This window comes from Mustela erminea, chromosome 13, assembly GCF_009829155.1.
Source record: "Mustela erminea isolate mMusErm1 chromosome 13, mMusErm1.Pri, whole genome shotgun sequence".
Classification (NCBI taxonomy): Eukaryota; Metazoa; Chordata; class Mammalia; order Carnivora; family Mustelidae; genus Mustela; species Mustela erminea.
Genome location: NC_045626.1, coordinates 4,149,945 through 4,175,484, shown reverse-complemented (window position 1 = coordinate 4,175,484; position 25,540 = coordinate 4,149,945). Strand labels below are relative to the sequence as shown.

The window sequence follows — 25,540 nt, the reverse complement described above, 5'->3', positions numbered from 1 at the left end:
ACATCTCAAAATTACTCGACAGTTAAAAAAGAGGAAAACATGACTCCCAATCAGGAAAAAAGAGAAAATTAATGATGATTAATCCCAAAATGATTTATATGTTGGAATTCACAGGCAAAATATCAAAGCAGCTATTACAGCTTTGCTCAAGTACATAAAAAGAAAATATGCCTTCAAAAAGTAGGAGCATTGGGTGGCACAGTCGTTAAGCGTCTGCCTTCGGCTCAGGTCATGATGCCAGGGATGGAGCCCCACATCGGGCTCCCTGCTCAGAGGGAAGCCTGCTTCTCCCTCTCTCCTTCCCCCAGCTTGTGTTCCCTCTCTCGCCATATCTGTCTCTGTCAAATACATAAAATCTTTAAAAAATAAAAATAAAAACAAAACAAAATAAACAAATAGGAAATCTCATCTGAGAAACAGAAAGACATAACTGTATAGAAATTTTAGACCCAAAAGATGCAATCTGTGAAATTAAAAAAAATCCCTAGCTGCATTTACCAGATAACTGGAGAGAACATAGAAGAATCATGATACATACGTGTTGCTCTGTTTATACTGGGAATAGGCACTCTGTCACATCAGGGACAATAGCTGCACTTGTCAGGGTAGTATGAAAAAAATGTTTTAAGACTGCAGGTTTATACGGGAATCAGGAAACACAGAAAATAGATCAATAGAAATTATTCAATCTGAAAGTCTGAGAGAAAAAAAAAAGAATGAAAACAAAAGAAAAAAGCCAAAACCTCAGTGAGTCGTATATATATAGAAGCAAGAGGTGCATATGTATATTTGATTGGAGTTCAGGAGAAAAGAATGGGGAAGAGAAGTATTTGGAGAAATAATAACCCCCAGTTTCCCCAACTTGGTGAAATACGTAAACTTACAGATGTTAAAAGCTCACAAAACACCAAGCAGGTTAAGTATGAAGAAAATTATGGTGAAGCTCATCATAACGAAATCACTGAATGTCAAAAATAAAGAGAAAAATGTGAAAGTATGGAGAGAAAAATGACATGATACATAGGGAAACATGCAAGGGAGGAAAGAGCAGAATGATCTCTGCTCCATCAGAAACACCTGGAGGCCAGTACACATGCAAAGAGATAATTTTTAACAAAAATCTCTGTGAGCAGCATATGGGCCCCAAATATTCTTTTTTTATCCATTCTGAAAATCTTTTTTTAATCAATGACACTTAATGAAATTATTAATATAAAGAGATTAAGGTCTCCTGCTGTGACTTTTTTTTTTTTTAAAGATTTATTTATTTATTTGACACAGAGAGAGAGAGAGAATGAGATCACAAGGAGGCAGAGAGAGAGAGGAAGGGAAGCAGGCTCCCTGCTGAGCAGAGAGCCCAATGTGGGACTCGATCCCAGGACTCTGAGATCATGACCTGAGCCGAAGGCAGCTGCTTAACCCACTGAGCCACCCAGGCGCCCCTCCTGCTGTGACTTCTTTTGTGCTTCATTTGTAACCTCTTTTGGAAATCCAAATTACATAATAAAGGTAACAACATAAAAAAATGGGTGCAAAAATATGAGTAAGGTCTGCTTATTAAATAAGAGCATCATATTAGCATTAATTTCTTAATTTTGATAACTGTATTGCTATGTAAGTGCCTATCCATGTTCTTAGGAAATGTACACTGACGTGTAGGGGTAAAAGGCCATCATGCTTGCAATCTATTTTCTAATGGCTCTGGAAAAATATGCATAAAAAATGAAGCACATAATTATAGAATTTGGTTGAAGGAAACATTGGAATATTTTGTACTTTTTAATGTCAAATAAAACATTATAAAGCAAAAAGAGAGGTCAGAAATGAAGTGTTATCCAAATTCTAGTTGAGTGTGAATGATCGATCACCTTGTATGAAGGAAATGAAATCTATTATTCTTGCATTTTTAAAAAAAGATTTTATTTATTTATTTATTTATTTATTTGACAGAGAGAGAGATGACAAGCAGGCAGAGAGGCAGGCAGAGAGAGAGGAGGAAGCAGGCTCCCCGCTGAGCAGATAGCCCCATGGGGGGCTTCATCCCAGGACCCCGAGATCATGACCTGAGCCGAAGGCAGCGGCTTAACCCACTGAGCCACCCAGGCGCCCCCTTGCATTTTTTTAAATTAGGGAAAACAGACACCATCACAAATTTACACATGAGTAAAACGAGGTCCAACTGTCTTCCTTAAAGTCACATTATGATGTAAAGACCTGTTTCAGCAAAATAATGGATGGTAAAAATGAAAAATAAACTTGAATTTTATTTCAGTGTTCAAGAAAGAAAAAGGACATGTTAACTAAACCCCCAAGGTAAGAAAGGTAGATCGATCACCCAAAGACCAGCGGGATGCCTAATCCATATGGAGAACTGCACTAGCTACTGCTGGCGTTTGGAGAGGTATCGCCATGTCATCCAAGACTAACACTGTCAAAACAGACAATACAGGATGATAAGTACTACATTTTCAAGTAAATTCTAAGTAATTTTCAAGTGAACTCTTTGGAGAAAGAATCTAGTTTATTATCTATTACCAGTAATGTTCTGACCCAGTAAATGTTAGCCATGATCTGAGCCCAAGGCATGCTTAACCGACCGAGCCACCCAGGCGCCCCTCTAAAAAAGTTCAACTTGTTACCATGAACCCCGTATTTGCATTTTAAAAACAGAACTGAGCTGGACTTGACCTTGAAAGATGATCTGGTTTAGAAAGCCGATCACCATAATCCTAAGGCCGGAATTTTAAAATCCCATTTGCTTCAAGTTAGCTAAATACAAATCACTTCACAGGTGCCAAACAGCAAACGGCATCTTCACACTCCGACCCCAAGGCGGATCCCTGCCCATTGCGGTACACGACGTCTCTGCCACCGCACTGGGCAAGCTGCGGTCTCCCCTGCCAGGCCGAGCTTCCAAGGCAAGGGTTGTAGGCCGGAGGTCTGCGCACGATCCCGCACGGGGGCGCGGAGGCCGGGACGACTGCCCCGCGCCGTGCCGCCTTTCCAACCGTCTTTATGCGGTGCCCTAAGCTGTCTAAACGCGGCCCGCGCGGGAACGCGTCAAGCACCAAGCACTTTTCAGCCCTTCCTGCCAAACTGGGGAACCAGCACGTTCCGTGACCCGGCCTCCCCGCGAGGGTCGGAATCCGCTCGCGGCTTCCCGGGGCCTGCGTCTTCGAGGATCCCTCCCTGAGTCCCCCGAGTTTTCCTCCGAAGCTGGAGCTGCGCACGCGCCCAGCCCAGCCCCAAACCCTCGCCCCTTGAGAAGAGGGCCGCGGCGGCGCCGGGAGGCCCCCGCACCGGGCCACGGCGGGGGACGGCCGGCGGCTGGCCCGCGCAGGCCCCGGCCCCCCGCACCAGCCGGGCCGCGCCCGTCTCCCCGTCGCAGCCCTCGGGGCTTGTTATGGCGAGCGAGCGAAGGGGCGGAGTGGGGGCGGCTGGGGTAGGGAGGAGGCAGGACCGGCCGGGGCCTTCCCGCTCTGGACCCTCTGAAAATCCCGGGGGGCCTCCAGGACAGACGCGCCGGGCCCCAGCCCGACGCGCATCAACCCTGGTTCGGATCGACTCTTCCACCCTTCCGCTTTCCTTTGCCGGGGAGGGGGGGACTTCCGCTTTGACCACGGAGTGACTTCCGGCAAGAGCTGATGGACTGAAACTAAGGCAGCACCCGGGTCGGCCGGCCACTCGGGGCAGAGACACGGAACCCGATGTGGGTTTCGCTAAACAAGTTCCGGGATCCTATTTTTTCGTCATGGTGTCCGGCGCTCGGTCCACTTCGGAGTCGACCTGGGAGCCGCCGGAAGTCGCTCCGAGGAGAGACAGGAAGTCCCTCCCCTTCCTCCCAGAGGGAAGACGGTGAGCCGGAGGAGTCAGTCAGAGAGGCGAGCAGGAGCGATTCCGTCGGCAAACAGGTAAGTTATTCTCTGGCCGGGGCGGGGGGTTTGGAGGCGGGGACCGTCCAGCGTCAGCGCAGGGCCTGGGGGCGGTGGCTTGAGGGCCCGGGCCCGGGCGGCTGGGCGCCGGGAGCCCCGCCAGGGCCCTTCGCTCTTCCTCCTCCCCCCTCCCCCCGCCTCCGCCCCTCCCCGCTCGCCGGTCCCTCCCGACGCCGCCCAGCCTCGCCCGGCACACGCCCGCCGCCCGCGGCCTGGCCGCCGCCCGGCCTCCGCTCCCGCCCTCCCCCGCTCGCTGCGCGGCAGTCTGCGGCCGGGCCCGCGCGGGCGGCGGGCCTCGACCGCGCCGCGGGGCCGGCTGTCAGCACCCCTGCACGCAGCGGGGCGCTGCTTACCGCCGGGCTGGCCCCGGCGCGGGGCTGCGGAGGTGTCGGTTTAGGGTCTGGGCGGTGGTTTCCTCCTCCGCCCGCCCACGCCCAGGTCACCCCCAGATGCGCCGAGGCGCCGCTGCCACCCGCGCCGCCTTCCGTTAGGACGCTGGGCGGGCGGCTGGGGACCGAGAGCAGCGCCACTGCAGTTGGAGGGTCCCGGGCCCCTCGCGGTCGGCGTCTCCGGACGCCAGGGGCAGGCCCGGGCTGCGGCGCACGGCTGCGTGCGGCGGCGGGGTTTGCCCCGTAGACGCGCACCTCTGAGCCAGAGAGCACGCCCTGAGCGCGCCCGTGTCCGGGAGATGAGTCCCGGCGAGGTGGCCCAGGAGCTCTGGGGCCCTGTGGCGTGTGAGGAGTCGCGAATAGCCCTGCTGTTTCACGGGGTCAGGAACGGCACGGGCACCCGTGGGCACACGTGTAGGACTTCTCTGTCTTAGACGTAGTCATAGGCCTGATGGTGACGGCCCCGCCACTCCACGGCCAGCGCCGGCGGCTAGTCACCGCGCGCACCTGTTCTGCGGCGAGGCGTGCGGGCGGGCCGGGCCCCGGGCGGGCAGCGACCCCGGGCGGGCAGCGACCCCGGGCGGGCAGCGACCCCGGGCGGGCAGGGACCCCGGGCGGGCAGCGACCCCGGGCGGGCAGGGACCCCGGGCGGGCAGCGACCCCGGGCGGGCAGGGACCCCGGCCGGGCAGGGGCACCGGGCGGGCAGCGACCCCGGGCGGGCAGCGACCCCGGGCGGGCAGGGGCACCGGGCGGGCAGCGACCCCGGGCGGGCAGCGACCCCGGCCGGGCAGCGACCCCGGGCGGGCAGCGACCTCGGCCGGGCAGCGACCCCGGGCGGGCAGCGACCCCGGGCGGGCAGGGCCCCGGGCGGGCAGGGCCCCGGCCGGGCAGCGACCCCGGCCGGGCAGGGACCCCGGGCGGGCAGCGACCCCGGGCGGGCAGGGACCCCGGGCGGGCAGCGACCCCGGGCGGGCAGGGACCCCGGGCGGGCAGCGACCCCGGGCGGGCAGGGACCCCGGGCGGGCAGCGACCCCGGGCGGGCAGCGACCCCGGGCGGGCAGCGACCCCGGGCGGGCAGGGCCCCGGGCGGGCAGGGACCCCGGGCGGGCAGGGGCACCGGGCGGGCAGCGACCCCGGGCGGGCAGGGCCCCGGGCGGGCAGGGGCACCGGGCGGGCAGCGACCCCGGGCGGGCAGCGACCCCGGACGGGCAGCGACCCCGGGCGGGCAGCGACCTCGGCCGGGCAGCGACCCCGGGCGGGCAGCGACCCCGGGCGGGCAGCGACCTCGGCCGGGCAGCGACCCCGGGCGGGCAGCGACCCCGGGCGGGCAGCGACCCGGGGCGGGCAGGGCACCGGCGCGCTGATTAGAGCATCATTTCTGGCGTGCACTCCACATGCTTCACTTAGCACAGCCGTCTCGTAGAGTAGGGGTTAATTCTTCCCCCTTTTCCACTTAAAACCCAGATTAATGTGACCAAAGTTCGTGTCCGAATTCAAATCTCCAGTGTTAGTTACGCGTTCTACAGTTGCTCGCACTCGAGGTGTCCACTCATGTGGACGGGCCTGACAAACAGTAAGGCAAGAGGCAAGTGATTGTTGCTGATAACGCAGCTGCCACGGGTGCGTTTTTAAAACTGTGTTTTGGAATCGTTTCGGATTTGCAGAAAAGCCGTAAGGTAGGGCAGAGTTCCACTGGCATTCAGCAACGTGAGGTGCGCAAGCAGTGGACCCTGCTTCCTTCCAGACACCACCGTAGGTGCGGGCGTTGGCGACGCACTGTGATCTCGGGATCTGCTCGAGGAGGCAGATAGAGAAACACGGAGCGCGTTTTCCTGGGCGCTGACGTGCCGGTGCACAGAGCGAAGCATGTCTCAGGGCCTGCGAGCCGACTGGGTGAGCGCGCTCAGGGTGCAGGGTTTCAGTTAGGTCCCAGGATTAGCTGGCATTCGCTTGCTCCACGGGGCCTTTCTCCCAGCATTGACTTTAATTGGGTTTGTGGTGTTAGAGGAGAATCCTCTGACCTTTGTAAATTAGACTCTCCCTCTTTCCCACATCTCAGAGAAGGGTTTTGTATGACAAGTCTCTTAGGTATCACAGAGGTGAGAAGCATCCCAGTTCATAAATCTACGAACAGAAGAAGAAATTAAGTTGTTTTTCTTATGCAGTAATGGAAGTATCTACTTCTATATATTTTAAAATTTTTTATTTTCAAACTTGTTAAATACTTTCTGTGGTCAAATCATACATGTTCTTTGTGCAGGGTTGGGGGCATAGTTCTGAGCTATAACCTGGTGTGTTACAACCCCATACCAGAGGGGACATCTGAGTGAGTTGTCTTAGCTCGGCTGCTAGAACAAAATAGGATAGCCCAGAGAGCAGAAACCACAGAAATTTATTTATTGTAGCTCTGAGCATGAAGTCCAGGATCAAGGCGCTGGTTCCTGGTGAGGACTCTTCCTGGTTACAGATGTCCCCTTCCTTGCTGTGTCCTCCCATGGCAGAGAGAGGAGCTCAGGACATGGATTCATCCTGGAGACCCTACTCTCATTATTTCATTTAAATCTAGGTACTTCTCAAAGGTCACACCTGCAAATACCATCACAATGGGGATTAGGGATTTAACATATGAATTTTGCGGGAGGACACAATTCAGTCTATAGTAGCTGCATTTCTTGGAGATTTTGCTATGTGGAATTTCTCCCGTACAGACTTGTTTATTTGAATAAATAGACAACAGTAAAGTCAGCATTTGTATTGCTTTTGCTAAAGCAAACACAATTTTATCTAAATAAGACATTATACACACACACACACACACCCTATAAATTTATTTATTTATTCGGTTTTTTTTTTTTTAAAGATTTTATTTATTTATTTGACAGAGAGAAATCACAAGTAGATGGAGAGGCAGGCAGAGAGAGATAGAGGGAAGCAGGCTCCCTGCTGAGCAGAGAGCCCGATGCGGGCCTCGATCCCAGGACCCTGAGATCATGATCTGAGCCGAAGGCAGTGGCTTAACTCACTGAGCCACCCAGGCGCCCTATTTGTTTGTTTTTTGAAGATAGCACATGCATGAATGGGAGTGAGGCGGGTGAGGGAGAGAGAATCCTGGAGCCGACGCCCCACCGAGTGTGGAGCCAAGTCTGGGCTCCATTCCAGGACCCTGAGATCATGACCCCAGCCAAAATCAAGAGTCAGTAGTGTAATCAACTGAGCCATTCAGGCACCCCTTCTTTTAGATACATTGAATGTGATTCAGAGACCAGTTGAGGGAAAGAAGAAATTTAGATTGTTTTATTTTGATGAAAAAGAAAGATGTGGGGAAATCCTTGGGTGGACATTTCACTTTTAGGCCTTATAGGAGGGACTGCCTTTCCAGATCGATCAAGTCTTGGTCTGAGGCGTGTGGCGGTGATCTGTTCCAGTTCCGTGGTTGTCCTGTAAGGAGGCTGAGCCCCCACAGAAGCTGAGTAATCTGTCTCAGAGATTAGTGGCAGAGCAGGGATTAGAATCAGGCTTCCTGACTCCCAGGCCAGTCTTTCTGCTTCCATCGGTGGTTCTCAAAGTGAAGGTGCAGCTGAGTCACCTGGAGAGTGTATGAAAACACAGCTGCTCCGCATGCCCGGAGGCTCTAACTCAGCTGGTGTGGACTGGAGCTGAGAATCTGCGTTGCTGACCAGCTCCTCCTGGGTGATGCTGAAGCCATGGGCTCCAAGGTCACACTTTGACACCCCTGGCCATACACAATTACCTTTGATCTCTTAGGAGAGTAAGGAAGCTCCATGCGTTTATACCAGTGTAAACTTTTTCCTGCCACTCTGAAAATTGGGTGGTTTAAATTTGTGTTAAAAATAGCAGTGCACCAAAACCATAATGATTAAATGAAAAAAAAAAAAGTAAAAATAAAGGACTAGAAGTATAGTGTTTCTTGGAGACAGTCATTTTGGCATTTCCAAGGATAATTTTTGGAGATAAATCTAGAGGTCAAAACCACTTATTATTGAAGGGGATTCACGTAAGCTGTGAGCGTCCTCTGTCTTACTGACATTTGCACTAAAAAAGTGTCTGTATTCATTGCTAGGTTGTATAGGAGTGAAAAATTATTCCAGTTTTGTTACTCTATGCTTTTCTCTGTTGTGTTCTAAAATGTTCATTTCTTATATATCAAAATTATATTATCAGGCTCTAGCAGTTATGTAGCCATAGTAGATGTTAAATAAATGTAAGTTGAATTGAATTAAAAAAAAGATTAAGGGGGAAAATAAATTAGGCCATTTATCTGGAGAGATTTCAGTATCCTAGGAAAATGACTGTATTTTCTACATTATCGCAATTACAGACTTTTATGAAATAATTACAGTTTATTTCAGCATAAGCCCTATTTGCAAATATTGGAATTTTTAAGCACAATTTTTGGAGGATGTAGCCTATTTTTATGTTACAGGTAATGAGTGATTCATCTCATACCTTTGTGTATTGTTTATCTGAAATGATTTGCAAACAATTTGTACTTTGAAATAATTTGAGAATTGCAAAAAAATTGCTAACATAGTTCAGAGAGTTTCCGTATACTTTTCAGCCAGCATCACTTTATTAACATCTTATGCACCCATAGTGCAGTTACCAAAACCAGACAGTTTCTGGAGAGTTTGAGGTCCACCACCAGGTCCTTTTTCTGGTCCGGGACCCAGTGCAGTATCCCGCATTGCTGTACAGTACTCGGTCTCCTTAGTCTCTTCCAGTCTGTGACAGCTTTTGGTTTTCTTCATTTTTTATGACCTTTATACATTTGAAGAGTGCTGGTCAGTTATTCTGTAGAATGTTTTGATTTGTCTGATGTTTTGGATTTGTCTGCCGTCCTTTCATGAGTAAAGTGAAGGTGAAGCTTTTTGGCAGGAGTACCATGGGGATGAAGTTGTCCCCTTCTCAGTCTCGCGTTGGGACCTACATGATGCAGATAGGTCTCATCACTCGGGGATGTTAACTTTGATCTCTTGATTGAGGTAGTGTGTGATAGCTGTGCTTTAAAGTTAAAAATTTTCCCTTTGAAATTAATGACTCTCATCACTTCACTGATCTTTGGTGCAGAAGTTTAAAAAGAAATGAGCATATAATGTCAGCATCCTTTGAGCCTTTCCCAATTGTGAGATAATTTCGTATCTTGGGAGCCTTATTATTATTTGTTAGACACAAACATAGCAGGGAAAGGGAAAAGTGTAGGCCCTTAGAAGAATGGTCATCTGCTCAAGAACTTGTACTTGGTCTTGGTCCGTCTCAGTTTTGAATTGGCAGGAATGGAAGCTGTTTGTCCCAGTTCTTTTGCTGTGGTTCTGCAATGTCTCACATTTTTCTTCCAGTGTGTGACTTTCCATAACTACACTGCATTTCTTAAAATTCTCCCCAGAGCCTTTTTGCAGAAGATAGATACACTTCAGTTGCTCACAAGGTGTTTGCTCTAATTATTCTCCCTCTTACCAGTAGCTGGTTGTCCATAGAGCTGGGTGCGTGTGTTCTCTTTGATGCTGGATATATTACACATACACACCTGTAAGTTGTCTCTGTGTTTAAAACATGTGTACCTTTACTGTCGCAGCCAGAATAACTTGAAGTCATGTATCTGGTCTGTCTCCCAGCAAAGCTCTCAAGCTCCATGGATTCAGGGAATAGACCTCTTTTTGCTTACCAATGACTTCCTTGGTACCTGGCACACCCAAGGCACTTCATAAATGTTTATGAATAAATGAATATTTATATGTGCATTTTGTTGACTGCTTTGGTTAGTTACTGGAATATTGTGAACATTTTTTCACATTAATGCACTGTAATCTGCACCACGCTCCCGTGTACGGACAGGCTCTAGCCCATCCTGTGTCACTGGATATTAGGTTGTTTATAATTTTTGTATTATAAAGAGTTTCATGCTGAATATCCTTAAATACATATTTTGTCCAGTTATTTCCTGTAGAGTTACTGATAGCTCAAAGAATATACCTATTATAAGGCTATGTGTGTGTGTCCACGTGCACATGCTTGTGTGGAGAGAGAGCAAAAAATTAACTTCTGGAAAGGTGTATAGATTTATATCCCAGCTGATACTATTGAGAGCAACCGTTTTCCCGCACTTTCTCCTGTGCTTAATTCTCTATATTTTTAGAAAGACATCACATTGAGTTTTTCGGGTTTTTTTGAGGATTCTTCCTGGGATGTGGTATGTTGGGGATCATAGTCTAATTTCACATTGAAACTTTTCCTATTTTTGTTTTTGTATTTTTCATATTTCAAATTTTCATGTTTTTGTTTGTCCCAGTAAGAGAGCAGAATAAATTTCAATGAAGGAGCGAGTGGTTAACACCTAATCAGTATTTCATTTGGGGCACTTTTTGTATCCTCCCAGAAGTTATCCTTGGCTGTGGGCCGTGAGTGTGGCCTTTACCAAATACAAAGCTCCTTGAGACTGGGATACATTTCTAAATCACATCATTAAAAAAAAAAAAAAATCAACTATAGGCCCATCAAAGGCTTAAATACATCAAAATTGTGAAACTTCTAGAAGACAAGGTAGGACAATAGTTGTAGGATTCTGATACAGACAAGAGGTTCTCAAACAAATCATAGAAGGTGCAGACCATAAGATAAAAGATTGATATATTTAACAATATTAACATCGATAGCTTGTATTTATTAAAAGAAACTATCAAGTAAGTGAACAGAGAAGTCATAAGTGAGAATAGGCATTTTCAGTACATATTACTGATAAAAGATTAGTATCCAGAAGGGTAACTGGCAAATCAGTAAAAATAGAAGAATGGGCAAAGGACCCCAGTAGGCATCTCACAAAAGAGGAATCCCGAATGCAAAGATTTTCAACTTAATTAGTAATTAGGGAAAGGCAAATTAGGATGAAAAGGATATATAGTTTCACACACATTAGGTTGGCAGCAGTGTAAAAATCTGGCAGTATCTGTTGTTTGGGAGGTAAGAAACAATTGGAGTGCTTATACACAACTAGGAGGAGTCTAATTTGGTGTGATAACTTTGGGATTATCTAGTGAAGTTAGAGATGCATGTACCTTTGTCCCAGTAATTCCATTCTTGAGTCTTTTTCCTAGAGCAGTGCTTCTAAATTGTGTTCCCAGGATTCATGGGAACTTTGTAGGCAGATTTTGGGCCTCAGCCTAGATCTACTCAGACGTGGGGATGGGGCCTCTTAACAAGCTCTTCAGGTGATCAGGTGCACGCCAAAACTGGCAAACTGGCCTTGGAGAAACTCCTGTACTTGAGTGCCTGGTGGCGTGTACAAGAGTGCTCATGGTTGTTCTGGTGAAAGAAGAAAATTGGAAGCAGTGTCCATCACAAGAGAATGGGTAAATCGTATTATACTTCTACCGTGAAGGACTATACAGTAGTGAAACTGAATGAATTTTAGCTACATGCATTACCAAGGGTAAGGGTCAGGAATGTCATTTGGGGGAAGAAAAGATACTTCCAGAAGAATGCATTTAGTCTTTTTCCCCCCTTTTTTTTAGGTTTAGAAATTTGCAAGACAAAATTGCATATTGTTAGCAGTTCAGATTTGATGAAGTAGTAAAACGTAAACACAAAGTTCGTGTTAGCAGATGGTGCTGTAAGAAGAGGATAGGTGATGGGGCACCCAGAGGGACTACGAAGATAAGGGTTTCATTTTCTTAAGCTGTGATCTGTACCCAGGGCTGGCTTCTATGATGCTGAAGAACTTGCACATATTAAAATTATTTTTTCTGTCTACCACATATTTAAAACACAAACATTGACTTTTTTTTTTTTTCTGTTTGCAAAGTCTGTAAGAGAGACTGTTTACTTTATATGAAAAAGATGGGATGGGGTGATTGTGGTAAAGATGTGTTTTTGCAGGAGTTGGGTATAAAGTTACTTTCAGGAGCAGAGATTTCAAAAATAAAATTGGTTTCGATGATTATGATTGTTAATACTTGCTGAGCAATTACTGGGTGCCAAGCACATTATGTACTGAGTTTATACTCTGTTGAGGATTGACCCTCACAGTGAACCTGTGGGGGCCAGTGCCACCACTACGGAGGAGGAAGGCACCTGTGGGCACGTGGAAGTGAGTCTGTCTGATCTGAAACACACTGTAGACAAGGTCAGAGCAAGGAGACAGTTTGACAAAACAGTAATGACTGAGCATGTTGGTGTTATGAGAAAAAACGTAAAAGTCAAAATGGGAGTGTGGAAGACTGGTAAAGGCTCTTTCATCCCGCTTGCCGTGTTACTTTGTCTTAGGTTTGTTTTTAAATGTACGTGGCTTTATCGTTGTAGCAGATGACAAGTCCCTAAAGCTGAAAAACAATCATATTCTGTTGCAATTCTAAGGGCTGTGTCTTCCAGGTCATTAGAAAGTGGTGTTTTTGCAGAGGGTTTATGAAATCATACTTTTCTTGGGCAACTGGTTGCTAAAAAGGGAACTTTTGGTAAGTCTACCTTTGCCCATTTTTTTTTTTAACCTTTGATAATTTTTTTGAGTGTCATATTTATCTCATATGAGAGGACGTTTTCTTAAACATTGCTTATGCTGAAAACCTTATTTAAAGCAATCAAGGTTTGAAATTAGCAAGTGCAGGATAAATAAAAATGTGGTTCTAGAAGCCCTCAGTCAAATTATATGTCCTATAGAACCAAATAGCACTACTATTTTTAATATTCAGAGCGCTAAAAATTTTCTAAACCAGGAGAACTGTCAAACATTTGTAATTATATCATGTCATACTTTGTAGCAAAGTCAGCCCCTGACTAGGAAGTTGACAGCCCATGATAGTCCTTCCATAGCAGGGATGTCTGCATTTCAGACACGGAGTGCTTGTCAGAGATCCCTTATGGGCAGATGTAGAACACAGGCATCTTAAAACAGATTTTAGATACTTCAGCTTTTCTAGTTTCTGCTGCTGTTTGCTAAAGCTACATTATCTCAGTCTTAGCTCTCAGTGCTTTTCAGTGTGTTTGATGTTCACGTTTCTCCTTTATTTTCTCTAATATGCTCTGCTTTTTGTTCTGTAAAAACAAACGGGGCACCTGGGTGGCTCAGTGGGTTAAGCCTCTGCCTTTGGCTCAGGTCATGATCTCAGGGTCCTGGGATCGAGCCCCGAATCGGGCTCTCTGCTCAGCACGGAGCCTGTTTCCCTCTCTCTGCCTGCTTCTCTGCCTACTTGTGATTTCTCTCTCTGTTGAGTAGATAAATAAAATATAAAAAAAAAAAAAGCCCCACAAACAAACAACAAAACAGTGTTAAATAAAAACACGTAAGGTAATAAGACGCCTGGTTGGGAAAAGACACTGTTTAACACAGTTGGAGTTATACCAGTGTAATCATCCAATGCAGCCAAAGTCCAGTGTTCTTGTCAGTTACTAAATATAATGGAAACTTGGTGTTTTAAATCTAGAAGAAGCAACAAATTACTGCTTTTGAAGTGTACAATTCACTTAAGATTTCTGCTAATTCTGAATTAGAGGTCAGAATTTGAAATATAATTATTGGATCAGTTATTATAGGATGAGGACTCATAGTTATAGTAGTGCATATAATTATAAAGACATTAGAATTTAAACTAAGGTGCTAATGTACTTTTAAAAATAGCTTAGAAAATTTAGATCATTAGTAGAGGTAGTAGAAATTACTGTCTTTCAAAAAATGAGATCAAACAGTTTTCATTAAGGACCTTCTGGGTCCGTCGTGTGGTTTTGTATATGGGTGGTGATTAACGCCCTAGGCTTTCAGGGTGGTAGAGGTTGAGGCAGTGTTTGCCAAAGGGACGTTCAGAATATTTCTTTGTGGCAAGTGATGACGTAGGCAAATGGTCTGGTGGGGTGGGGGTGGGTCTGAGCTCTCCGTGTGGCGGCCAGTTTAGTACCGCACATTTACTCTCTTTCCTGGTTCAGCTTGCTTGTTCCCCTTTCTTTCTTCCTCCTCCTCTGTGCCTCAGCTGCAAGTCCTGTAAACATGTGTGAAGTATGTCTTGTTTATTTGAAGATAGGACTGGGATCCGGGAGATCCCGAGTCTGGCTCAGCACAGTCATGCAGGAGCTCTTCAAAACTGTAGACTTTGGTCCCTACCCCAGACTGCCTGCCTGTCTGCCTGCCTTCCTAAGTGCAGGGTTGGATGTGCAAGCTCGAGGGGGAGAGGCAGAGGGAGAGAGTGAGGGAGAATCCCAAGCAGACTCCAGGCCCTGCAGGGAGCCCGACGTGGGGCTCCATCGCATGACTCTGAAATGTCCTGAGCTGACGTCAAGAGCGCCGCATCCAACTGACAAGCCACTTAGGCACCCCTCGATGTTCTTAAGCACAATGTTCAAGTTTTGATGATTAGGTGAATTTGTAAGTGATGGATGTGGTCTGTAATTCCCTTGTTTTACAAATATGGAAGGAAGAGCTCCAGGTGTGCTCTTGGGAATAGTTGCCTTTCTCAAAGCTTTTGTAAGTCTAGTAAGGACTGAAAGCTTTCCTTAATGTTCTCGTGAGAAGCACTGTGATAGCTTTGGGGTTGGTGTGTGGTAAAGGGGGCTGGCCACCCTCCTAAACCTGTCAGTTTTTCTCTTTCATACGATGGAGCTACAGGGCCCTAGGCCACCTGTTCCTGACCATGGCAGGAAGCAAGTGTGAGTCAAGCTGTAGATGCCACTTTTCAGTCAAGGCTTTTAGGAAGCAAATGTGCTGCCTCTTTCCTGCTCCTTTGCTTCTGTCCGCTGGATGCAGGCAATGAGGAAGTTCTAAGGCACGGCCCTGAAGATGGAAGGAGCTGGGGTTCCAGCATCAGTGGGGACCTGACTGCCTGCAGAGCAGGAATACCTACCTGCCTTGGAAGTTTACGAGAGCAAGACACAGACTTCTGTATTTGTGTGTGACCCATTTTTAAGCCCACTTCTTACAATACTTAAGGTGTTAGGGCATTAACTTCTCGTTGGGTTGGTTCCAGCTCCTGTATCCAAATCAGAAAAGGAAAAGCAGGTTGTGAAGCTGTAGGAAATAAGTGTTCTGCAGTTACCCTTCTCTACAGATAGAGTTCTGTGAGCTGTTCCTCAGAGTGCGGAAGCGTGGGATTACAGGGCTGGGGTGTTCTATCATTCTGCCCTATTTTCTTAGAAGTGTGATCTGAAGGAGGCTCCTAGCCACATGTGACGCTCCCTAAATGGCCCCTGTGAGACCACTGAGGAAGGGCTGCTAGCATGCGGGAGAGGACTGATTTTCCGAGCATGCTAGTTTCAGAATGAACTCAGAGCTGACAATTCTTACTGATTTTTAAGAATTGATAGAATTAAAAAATTAGTAAATGAGTGAGGTGTATGTGATGCAGAATTTTCCAAGTGTTGATATTTGCCTACTTCATTGTTTTTGCTGTATTTCATACCATAGTATTTTAATCTCAAAAATTTTTTTAACTTGGCCTTGTCATAGGAAGTGATGTATTAGTATATGTGGAATCCTAAGTTGGTCCTATTTTTTTTTTCCTATACATAGTTGAGTAACATAGACTTATTTAAAAATCCTTGCTTGTGGTATAGGACTTCATTTTAAAATGGCATTAGTGATATCTCTGTTCACGTGCGAAACACTGTTCCTTAGTCACTTCCGTACTTCATCCATAGATTTTAAATAGAAATAAATGCAGCCCCTGGAAACCAGCAGACACATATGTCTGAGGGGGCTTTGGCCGCAGCATTTTCCTCTTGAGAAGGTTGGTCCTCTGTTGGCTTACTGTCTACATTTGTTGTCACCGAGGGATCACCCAAACAGCACGTCTCAACCGTGAACGTGAGACCTTGGAAAACACTGAATCTGTGGCAGAGAAAGCACGTGATGGTGACCTCGCCCCGAGCACACGGAGGGTGACAAGGCTTGAAGGGAGCTGAGAAGCACCTCCAGATGACTGCTTTAAATGATTTGGGTGTGTGAGGAAAGAAGGGCGGTGGGGGATCCCGCAGCTGCCCCCTCTCCTCCCGTTGCCCATGTTCTTTTGTTCACCTAAGCATATGTGAGGTGCCACCAAGGGGACATTCTGGGCACTTCAGCAGTGTCAGGGGCTTTGTAGGGGGGCGACTCTGCCATCCTTGTAACCGAGGAGGTACCCCAAGCATGTCTTCACTCCCCTCTCGGATCTAGAACTTCCCTAAGATGTTGGACTTACACACACTTTATGTTCTAACCTCTTCATTCCTTTTGGTAGTCTGTCTCCTGATGTATAAATTAATACAGAATATCTGCCTTCTAAGTTGAGAAGGGAACTTCTTCATTCAAGTGCTCCAGAATTTTGTAGATGAGTCTTAGGCACTATAGACAATGAGCAAACTGAAACTTAGCCTTTTTTGGTTTTGCTTTTGAAGAGTCTCACTTTGTATATAGTCGTTTTCTCTCCTGCCTTTCTTTACCCATATTTTATTTTTTTATTTTTTGAATTCATTAACACTCGTATCAGCAGGCAGGATAAATACAGGGAAGACAGATAAAGGAAAGGTGATAGAATTTCAGATGAGTTTATTTTTGTAATTTGTACCATATCAGGTAAAACAGAGGAAGTGTGTTAAAATACTCCAAGAACAGTCATTTAAATAAAGTTTAAATTAAAGTTTAATGTAAGCATTAAATAAAGTTTGGAGGGGGCGCCTGGGTGGCTCAGTGGGTTAAGCCGCTGCCTTCGGCTCAGGTCATGATCTCAGGGTCCTGGGATCGAGTCCCGCATCGGGCTCTCTGCTCAGCGGGGAGCCTGCTTCCTTCTCTCTCTCTCTCTGCCTGCCTCTCCATCTACTTGTGATTTCTCTCTGTCAAATAAATAAATAAAATCTTTAAAAAAAATAAATAAAGTTTGGAGGTTATTTAACCTTCTCTCATTTATAGTAATTAGTTAGAATGAGATGTGAGAGACACAGAGGCTTAGTCAGAAACAGCAAAATGGAAGTCAGAAGGAGTGTTCAGAGGGAAACTTAAGAACGGAAATAAATGCAGTTTTACTAGGTGAAAACCATGGGAAAAGGGTTAAGAAAAGTTACAGAAGCACAAGAGCTCTGTGTAACGAATGGCAAGAAACCTGCAGAGAGAATCTTCTAGCGTAATGAAGAGACCCATAGGTGTATATGATTGCCAGCGGCTCCTAGTCACAGAGAACCGGACTGGATGCTACGGTCAGAGCCCACATGTGGAGGACCGGAGATGGAAGCGGTGCCGACGGGACCTACAGACGTGAGAAGTCTTGTGTGCCCACTGTGTGCCTTTTTACATCGTGCCTTTGCGGGGAAGCTCCGCTGTGTGTGCCGGTTTGCAGCCTTTTGCGTGGGACGTGAGGAAGGTTTATCTGTTGCAGATAGCTGCTTGATGCCACTGGAATTTTGAAGGTTCAGCACGTTAACCAGCTTTGCCAGGACTGGGAGAAATGCCCTCATACTCCTCTGAAGTAGGACGTTCTGTTGGCCTTGGCATCTCCCAGGACTTTTTTAAGGCTGGTGTGGAAACGCAGTGGGAAGAAATGGACAGAAAGATGCCAGCATCTTCCCCCCACACCGTGATGGCAAAGGAGTTAAAACTTTTTAGTACAAAGACTCAGCTATTCTAGGAAGGATACCTTTTGCAGTAGGCCCTCAGGCGGAAGTCACGTCTTTTGGGGTTCCTGGGAGTCTACATGGGAACTACTAGTTAGTATATAGAGTAAGGGTATTGTCAAGTCTAAGAAGTGATGTTTGTCACTTTTAAGGAGCATTATAGTCTTCTAACCGTCCCCCCCGCCGATGATTAGTAGAGATGTGCGGAGGTCTTTATAAGTCGTCTGTATGAAACCAGCTCACCTTTTTGTTGGTGGTCGTGTTCTTTACTTTTTATTTGGGGATAATCTGGAGAGTATGCATACTCTCTCCTACACACACGTGTGTGTACACACACACTTTTTTCCTGAACCTTTTGAGTGAATTTTAAGTATATCATGACCCTTTACCTATAAATCTTTCAGTGTCTGCTGTTTTCTAGAGATAAGGATATTCCTGTATATAATTGAAGTATTTAATTTTATAATTTTACATTGGTACTTATAGAGAAACAGAACCAATGACATATTAAATACAGATATATGAAATATGAGACTGGCGTGAGGGCACTATTGGAGTTGGGAGGACCTCTTCTGCCGGCAAAGAAGATGTACGAGAACTTAGGGACTCCGTATCCCCAGCTTTATCACAGGCTTCCTGCATGTCCCCATCCTAGCCTTGAGGGGCTGGGTCCTTCCTGGTTAGTGCCCTCAGAGTAACAGTGCACTGCTGCGAGATGGGCACTCAGCTGGCTTTCTGATCTAGCCAGTCTCAGAAGCATGTTTGGCATTTGAGACCCAGCACTTTCAACCCTGCAGAGATCAGGCTTTCCTCCAGGGCACACTTGGAGGCTCTCAGGTCCTTTATGCTGTGCTTGAGCGGGGGCTCCGACTCCCCGAGCTCACCGCTTTCTTTCATCATTTTGTCCGGCTGCATTAGGGCCCAGTAGCTGGTCATTATCTTCTGTGGCTCCTGGATGTGTTAGTATCGTGTATAGAATCACTTAACTCTTGCGTTTATGTAAGTGGTTGATTAGGAATATCCAGTGCAGATATTTTGTGTATCTGCAATCCGTTCTCATCGTGGACCAAATAGAAGTGCTCTCTCTACTGAAAACAGAGTTGTTAGCATCTTTAATCAGATTAGAGAGCCTCTTCTAGGAGAAGTCCCAGAACTAAGTCAGAAAACTTTGCCTCACTATTCTCCTCCAGAAATACCCTGTACAGAGCTCTGTGTCAGGATTCTTCAAGAAGGAGAGTAGACACATGTGCGTGTGCATGCGGATGAGTGGCTGTGGGCCAGGGCTTGCTCACATGCCATCGGGGTTAGGTGCCCCACAGTCTGCTTTCTGCAGCTGGGAGACACGGAGATGTTGGTGTTTTCATTCTGATTCTGAAAGCCCAAGAACCAGGGGTGTGAAGGCCCGAGAAGATGGATGTCCCAGCTCAAGCTAAAACAAAAACCAAATTTGCCCCTTTTCTGCCTTTTTGTTCTGTGTCGGCCCTCAGCTGATTGGGGGACACCCACCTGCATTGGTGAGGTGATCTTTACTCAGTCTGTTGATTCAGGTGCTTGTCCCTTCCAGAAATGCCTTCATAGACACACCCAGATGTAGTGTTTTACAGGCTATCTGGCTACCCCTTAACCCACTTAGTTAACACACGCAGTTAATCATCGCAGTCCTTTTTGTCGGTTGACCTAAAATGTTCTTAGTAGCATTTTTCCTGCCCTCACAGGATCCAGGTTGACAACAGGCATTGCATTTGGTTGTCCTGTCTCCTCTGCCTCCTTGAATTTGGAATGTTTCCATAGTCTGTCTTTTATGACATTGACATTGGTGAAGAATGTAGTCCTCCCCCTGTTTTTTTTTTTTTTTTTTTTTATTCCGTCTTAAATAAAGTATTCCCCACTTTGTGTTTGTCTGCTGTTTCCTCTTGTCTCACTGCAGGATTTGCATTCTCAGCTGCATGGATGCATGGGGGTCCTGTCCTTCCAAGAGTGTTCTGTCTGGAGGCATACCCTGTCTATCTGCCCTTCCTTGAGGGTGTTAATTTTTACCACCCTCCCCCCACAAGGTGTTGCTGATTTATCCACCAGACAATCAGTCACTGAGGTTGTTTTTTAATTCTTCCCTTGCAACTGATAAGCAGTTGCTTTATCAACATTTAAGCATTCTGCATATTGAAATGATCCTCCCCCCCCCCCCCCCCCCCCCCCCGCCGATTTAGCACCCATTGGTGATTCTTTTGCACTCTTTGCCACTATGATTGTCTGTCTGCTTCACTCTGTCCATCTTTACCAGTCGGCCCTCAGCATCCTAGTACACACAGAGCCATCGTTGGCCCATCGGTTCATCCATGTGTCTGTCTCCCACCTATCAATATGGACTTACCCATTCCTGTGCCTACTGATCCTTATATTTGATGCTCCATTCGTCCCAGATTTGGCCCTTTCCAGCTGACTCCAGTGTCTTTGTTACATTGTTTTGTTTTGTTTTGTTTTTTAAAGCATTTCTCCACTTTTTGACATAATAAAGAAAATGTTCCAGGCTCATTTTGTACACCTACCTTGCTCCAGCCCTAGAATCTGTCATTTCTTGAGGCTGCCTGGTTCCGTTTAGTAGGGATGGTGTTGGATGCCAGGGTCGGGTGTGAATGGTGTGTTAATTGTTGCTGCCCACCTCCCTCCCTTCTTGATTGTCAGTGGGAGGTCCTGAGTGTTTCACCAAACATCCCCCATAACTATCCTTTTATTTATTTTGACTCTGAGTTTAGTCCAAGAACCACAATCATGAATGTATTTCTTTCTTAGGGTTTCTCTTCTTTTCTTGATGGTGGTCATCAATTTCCATTACTTCAGCCATATGTAGAGACTTTTTAAAGTGTCCGTGTCAGTCTTCCCCCCCCAAATAATCTATTTTAGAAAGTATAGGAAAATGTTAGGAAAAAGAAAAAAAGTTACCTATAATTTTGCCACCCAGAGGAAAAAAACTATTAACTTTGGTATGTAAATGGACTGGGTTGGATCTGCATCCATTTTAAAAATTGAACACTGAAGGCTTTCTCCTTTCTAAATATACTTTCTTAGCACCCACATCTTTTCATACCTAATAATTTATATTCCACATGTCTTGAGGCTTGATAGTTTTATATCGTGTGTTAGCTTATTGGCATTTGGAATTACAGTGTTTTCCAGATTTCTCCCCAAATTAGCAGTTTCAGTCTCTTTTCCCCTCAGCTCGGTGATGAGCCGGTGCACCCGTCCCGGCTCTCCCCGGTGGACCTGCTGAAGACGTCTCGCCAGGAACTCTGGAACGTGTCTTGGGACGTGTTTTTGTTGTATTTCTCCCAGATTCGCAATTTGGAAATTCCCTTTTTATTCCTATTTTTCTACTGGAATGAAAACAAAAATCCATACCTTTTCTCTTGGTGGTTAGTGCCAAGTGGCTTCTTACTGTCACTGAGGGCTTTCTCCTCGAATGTAGGGGTCTTATCTTTCCCTCCCATGTAACCCAGGACTCTGAGGCTCGGGGTCAGTGGCTGCCACACGTCCTGCAGCCTTTCCTTGGACCGGTTGGGAGGAAAACAAAGACTTCCTTCCTTGCACTTTAATGTTCTTTTTTACTAGTGTTTAAAATTTTCAGAGTGAATAGATTACATGTTTCTTTTTATTCTCCTTTTCCTCAGCTTTCATATACCATGTGCTTCATTCTCTTGCCTTTTGAAAAAGATAAAAGGCAAATCTGAGGAAAGTATACCAAGTTTTATCATGGAATGCTTTTTTTATGGGCATATTATAAATTCTTGAAAATAAAGGGTCTAATGGAAACACTTAATGAGAAAGTACAGGGGGCTCTATCACACGTACCCCCCCCCCCTTTTTTAAGTGAATAGTCCGTTTAAACTAAATTAAGTAAAGGATATAAATTCTGTTGTTTCAGTTTTAATATTTCATGACTGATTTTATAGATGAAATTATATTTTACAATAAATAGGAAGAAGAATTTATACAGCCTGTTCTATTTGATGTGAAACAGCAAATCCCATTTCTCTGTAGTTGTAAAGAAAATTCATTATAATGTCTTTAGTTGTAAGAGATGGTTTCATTGTGATTAGTTACACTGATAGTAAAACAACCTTTTCAAATGGCATAAGATACTAAGGATCCGATGTGTCTGCTTGTAATAGCCTGAACTTTTTCGTTCTCTACTCATTCTCTTCTCTTATCCTGTTTTCCTTTTCCAATAAAAATTTTATTTCTTTAAAATAAATTTAAAAATATTCGATGGAAATACTAACAAGCATTGGTTTAATAAATGCTTTTTGAAAGATATATTAAATTTTAGCTTTCTGTGTAAAATATTTCTGACTGCAAAAGCTGCATTTGTCAAAGCTGGTTGATTTAAGATTATCATAAAATTAAGTTTGTTACTGGACAACTTACTGTATTTGGAAATAGTACTTGAAGTATAGGAAGATTGAAAAAAAAAAAAACCAAAACCCAACGAAAATGAAGTAGCCGGATAGGGACGCTGAGCTTCTTTTGCAGTTTATTTTTGTCCCATGATTTGTTGTTTTATGTTGCTTTTAATACATTTTCATAAATAGTGTTGGAAAGGTGAAAATCTTTGGTAATGATAGGGATGATGGTCTTTTTATTCTGTTGTGATCACCGTGTTTGATCCTTATTAACATGGTTTTTTAAGTCATTGTTTTAGCTCTTTCTGAGGCACTAAGCATAAACTCTGATTTTTAACTTTCAGAGAAAAGTGAATTGGATATTAGAAATAAAACGTAGATATCCCTGCAATAGAAGCAAAATTCCATTCTGACTTGAGTGAGAATTTTTCCCCACCAGGTAGTTTGCCTTTACTCCTACCTGTCACGCAGGCTGGGAGCACGTAGTTCGGGCTGCTGGTCTTCACTGAGTCCTTAGATTCTGGCCGGGGGAGGTTCTTTGGTGGGATTAAACTGAACCCGGTACATGAGATACTCTGGAGTTGGGACTTAATCAGGCTCCTGGAGTCCTGTGGCCAGAGGTCCCCAGGTCTCCTGAGCTTGCATGTGTTCTGCTGGGGGCAGGACAGGGTCACGTGCTCTGTGGCTGTACATGTCTGTGACCCTCAGCCGTCTCATTGGGCCTGGGGACTATTAGGAGTGTAGGCTGAGAGCATTTCTGAGCCAAGCTGGAAGGGAACTCATGGCTACTGTTAGTTCTGGGCCAGGTGGCTTGCTAAGCGGTTCCAAGGGCCTATACGAGTGAATGTCTTTGTCCAAAATGAGCAGGTTTTTCAGGAACCATTAAGACATTTCTTGAATTATTCCATACAAATCTAAATTTAAAACTCTACCTCATCTCTTTATTAGTTAGCTCTGTAATAACTCTTGATTTTATTATATCAGTTTTCCATTGTAAGCTGTATCAGATTCGGTTTCGGTGGTAGAAGAGGTATAAATGTAAATGTCAGTTAAGCAAAGTTCTAAATCTTCTCAGGGAAGTTTGATAGGAGTTGTGCTCTTGGTACGCATTTCAAACATTGTACTTCAGTGAACACATACTCCTCTGCTGTGTACCTTAATCTTACTGTGCTAGCACAGAGGATTCTTGTTAAAGATTGGAGCACATAGGAAAGGAAATATATATAAAATATACACGAAGGAGGGTGAAACTGAGCCGTATCTATTCTTGCCAAGGTGACCAGGAGAGAAGGGCGTTCTGTTCTCTGTCGCTACATAACACATTATGTCAAAACCCAGTGGCTTAAGGCAACAAGGATCTGTTACCTCCTGGCTTTTGTGGGTCAGGAAGGTTCTGGCTCCAGGTTTCTCTAGCAGCCAGGCTTTTGTGGGGCGCTTGTCCTCTGCAGTCTGGCCTGGGGCTGGAAGGGCTGCTCGCCAGCTGGCAGGAGTCCCTTGTTCCTCTCTGGCCCTTGGTAGGAGCTCAGTCTCTCCACAAATACAGGTTGCATGAATGTCCTCACAACAGGTAGGCCAGGGAGGGGGTATGCAGAAAGCTCGTGCCTTTTACGACCTGGTGTCTGGGTCGGATACCCGGACTTCCACTCTCTTCTGTCTCTTACAAGCAGGTCGGCAAGGCTGGCCCACACCAAGGGGAGACAGTTAGGTTTCGTCCTTTAAAATGAATCCACAGATTCATTTTAAACTACCACAGGCCTTTCCCTGGGCGAGGAAGTGAATGTGCCTGCAAACTGCTTAGGAATGCACTGTGGCCCGTTCTGTGGACAAGGAAGACGTGAGTTTTACTGGACTGAAGTGTTCCTGCACTGGTCGGATGGTGCATCAACCATAGCTGCGTACACATCTGTCCCTAGTGGTCACGTCGTCTCTGGTGTTATCGGGTCAGTGGTTTTTAGCGTGTTAAATTATACTCTGTCATCAAGAGTTCACTCAGCTTGCAAGCATTTTCATAGAAAAGTGATCTTTTTTCTTGTGGGATCAGATGCAGGTGTTCCGTGGTCTGTGTAACAGATTGCAGCTCCGGGTGGAGGTTCGGTGGTACTCTGTCCGGCGAGGTAGTGGTGTGATGGGAGGGCTAGCTGGAAGTGGCAGCTGGATGAAATCTGAGTAGTCGCTGGTTTCTGTGTTCCTGTCTTACTCGTCTGTCACCTTCGCAGCTCGTAACAGGCTTGTTGGAAGTTGGACCTGTCTTACCCTGTCCTTCTGGGAGGAGGGAATTCCTACTGTCACATCTTGATGACTTCTGGAGTTCATCCTTTTCTGAACTCCTAAAGGGAAGGGACAAAAGACCATTGGGAGTTTTTAGATGTGTGTGTATGTGCACCTGCCAGGCTGCATACGCGTGTCCTCTGCTCTGGTTTTCCCGTTGGCCTGGTGCCAGCACATGCCCACTTCACGCCGCTTGTGCCCCCAGCTGGGGTGAGGGCAGGAGGGTTGAAGGGTGAGATGCCATGGGGCAGAGGTAGGGAGAGGTGGTTTCTAGTGTGGGTGGCTTTGTCACACCAGTGAGAGAGTGTGTGTGAGCGTGTAAGAGAGAAAGTGAGCACACGTGAGCCTGGGCTCAAGCTCACTGCACACGTACACGTCAGAAAAGAGAAAAGGGACGAAGAGAGAAGTGAAGATGAACTTGGAACGAGTGAAAAGTACAACCGAAGGGAGGAGGGTGAAGGGAGAGATTTCATGCGTCCCTCCCAGAGTAAAGATAGCATGTGAAATGGTTGAGTAGGTTCTGAAGTTCTTTCTCTAAAATGCTGAAAGAAACTTCTTGTGAGCACCGGCCACCAGGTGTCATCAGAAGGCTGCTATGGATTTGTTGTATTTCCTTCTTAAGAAGTTGATGAGTGTTTAAAAAAAAAAAAAAGCATATGAGTGTTTTGAATTCTTCTTGCAACTTTTTAAAGAATTTTAAACTGTAGCAGAAATTATTTCAGTTAGAACAGGAACTTTATTTCATGACAGAGTCTTGGTGAGTTAATACTTTATAGGTGAAATTGAAAATGATAAAGTTACATGCAGCTTACTTGTTTCTTTGTCTTTTTTTTTTTTTAAGATTTTATTTATTTATTTGACACACAGAGAGAGATCACAAGTAGGCAGAGCAGCAGGCAGAGAGAGAGGGGGGAAGCAGGTTCCCTGTTGAGCAGAGAGCCCAACACGGGGCTTGATCCTAGGAGCCTGATGTGGGGT

General features: G+C 45.9%; 2 protein-coding genes across 10 annotated transcripts in view; one reads left to right on the top strand and one right to left on the bottom strand.

The window, feature by feature from the left end:
* Nucleotides 1–3,078: 3,078 nt before the first annotated feature.
* LOC116572284 (collagen alpha-1(I) chain-like) lies at nucleotides 3,079–6,190 on the bottom strand. The gene is made up of 4 exons (XM_032311157.1): nucleotides 6,100–6,190; nucleotides 4,829–5,682; nucleotides 4,120–4,657; nucleotides 3,079–3,437 (listed from the first exon to the last, which is right to left on the bottom strand). Exons 1-4 carry the CDS (start codon nucleotides 6,188–6,190, stop codon nucleotides 3,079–3,081), a joined length of 1,842 nt encoding a protein of 613 aa, XP_032167048.1.
* Nucleotides 3,814–25,540, top strand: part of ZNF407 (zinc finger protein 407) — a 433,426-nt gene continuing 411,699 nt past the window's right edge. For all 9 annotated transcript variants that reach the window (XM_032309887.1, XM_032309881.1, XM_032309880.1 and 6 more), the window contains exon 1: nucleotides 3,814–3,911. The gene's annotated coding sequence lies outside the window, so the exon portion shown is untranslated. The remainder of the gene's footprint in view (nucleotides 3,912–25,540) is intronic.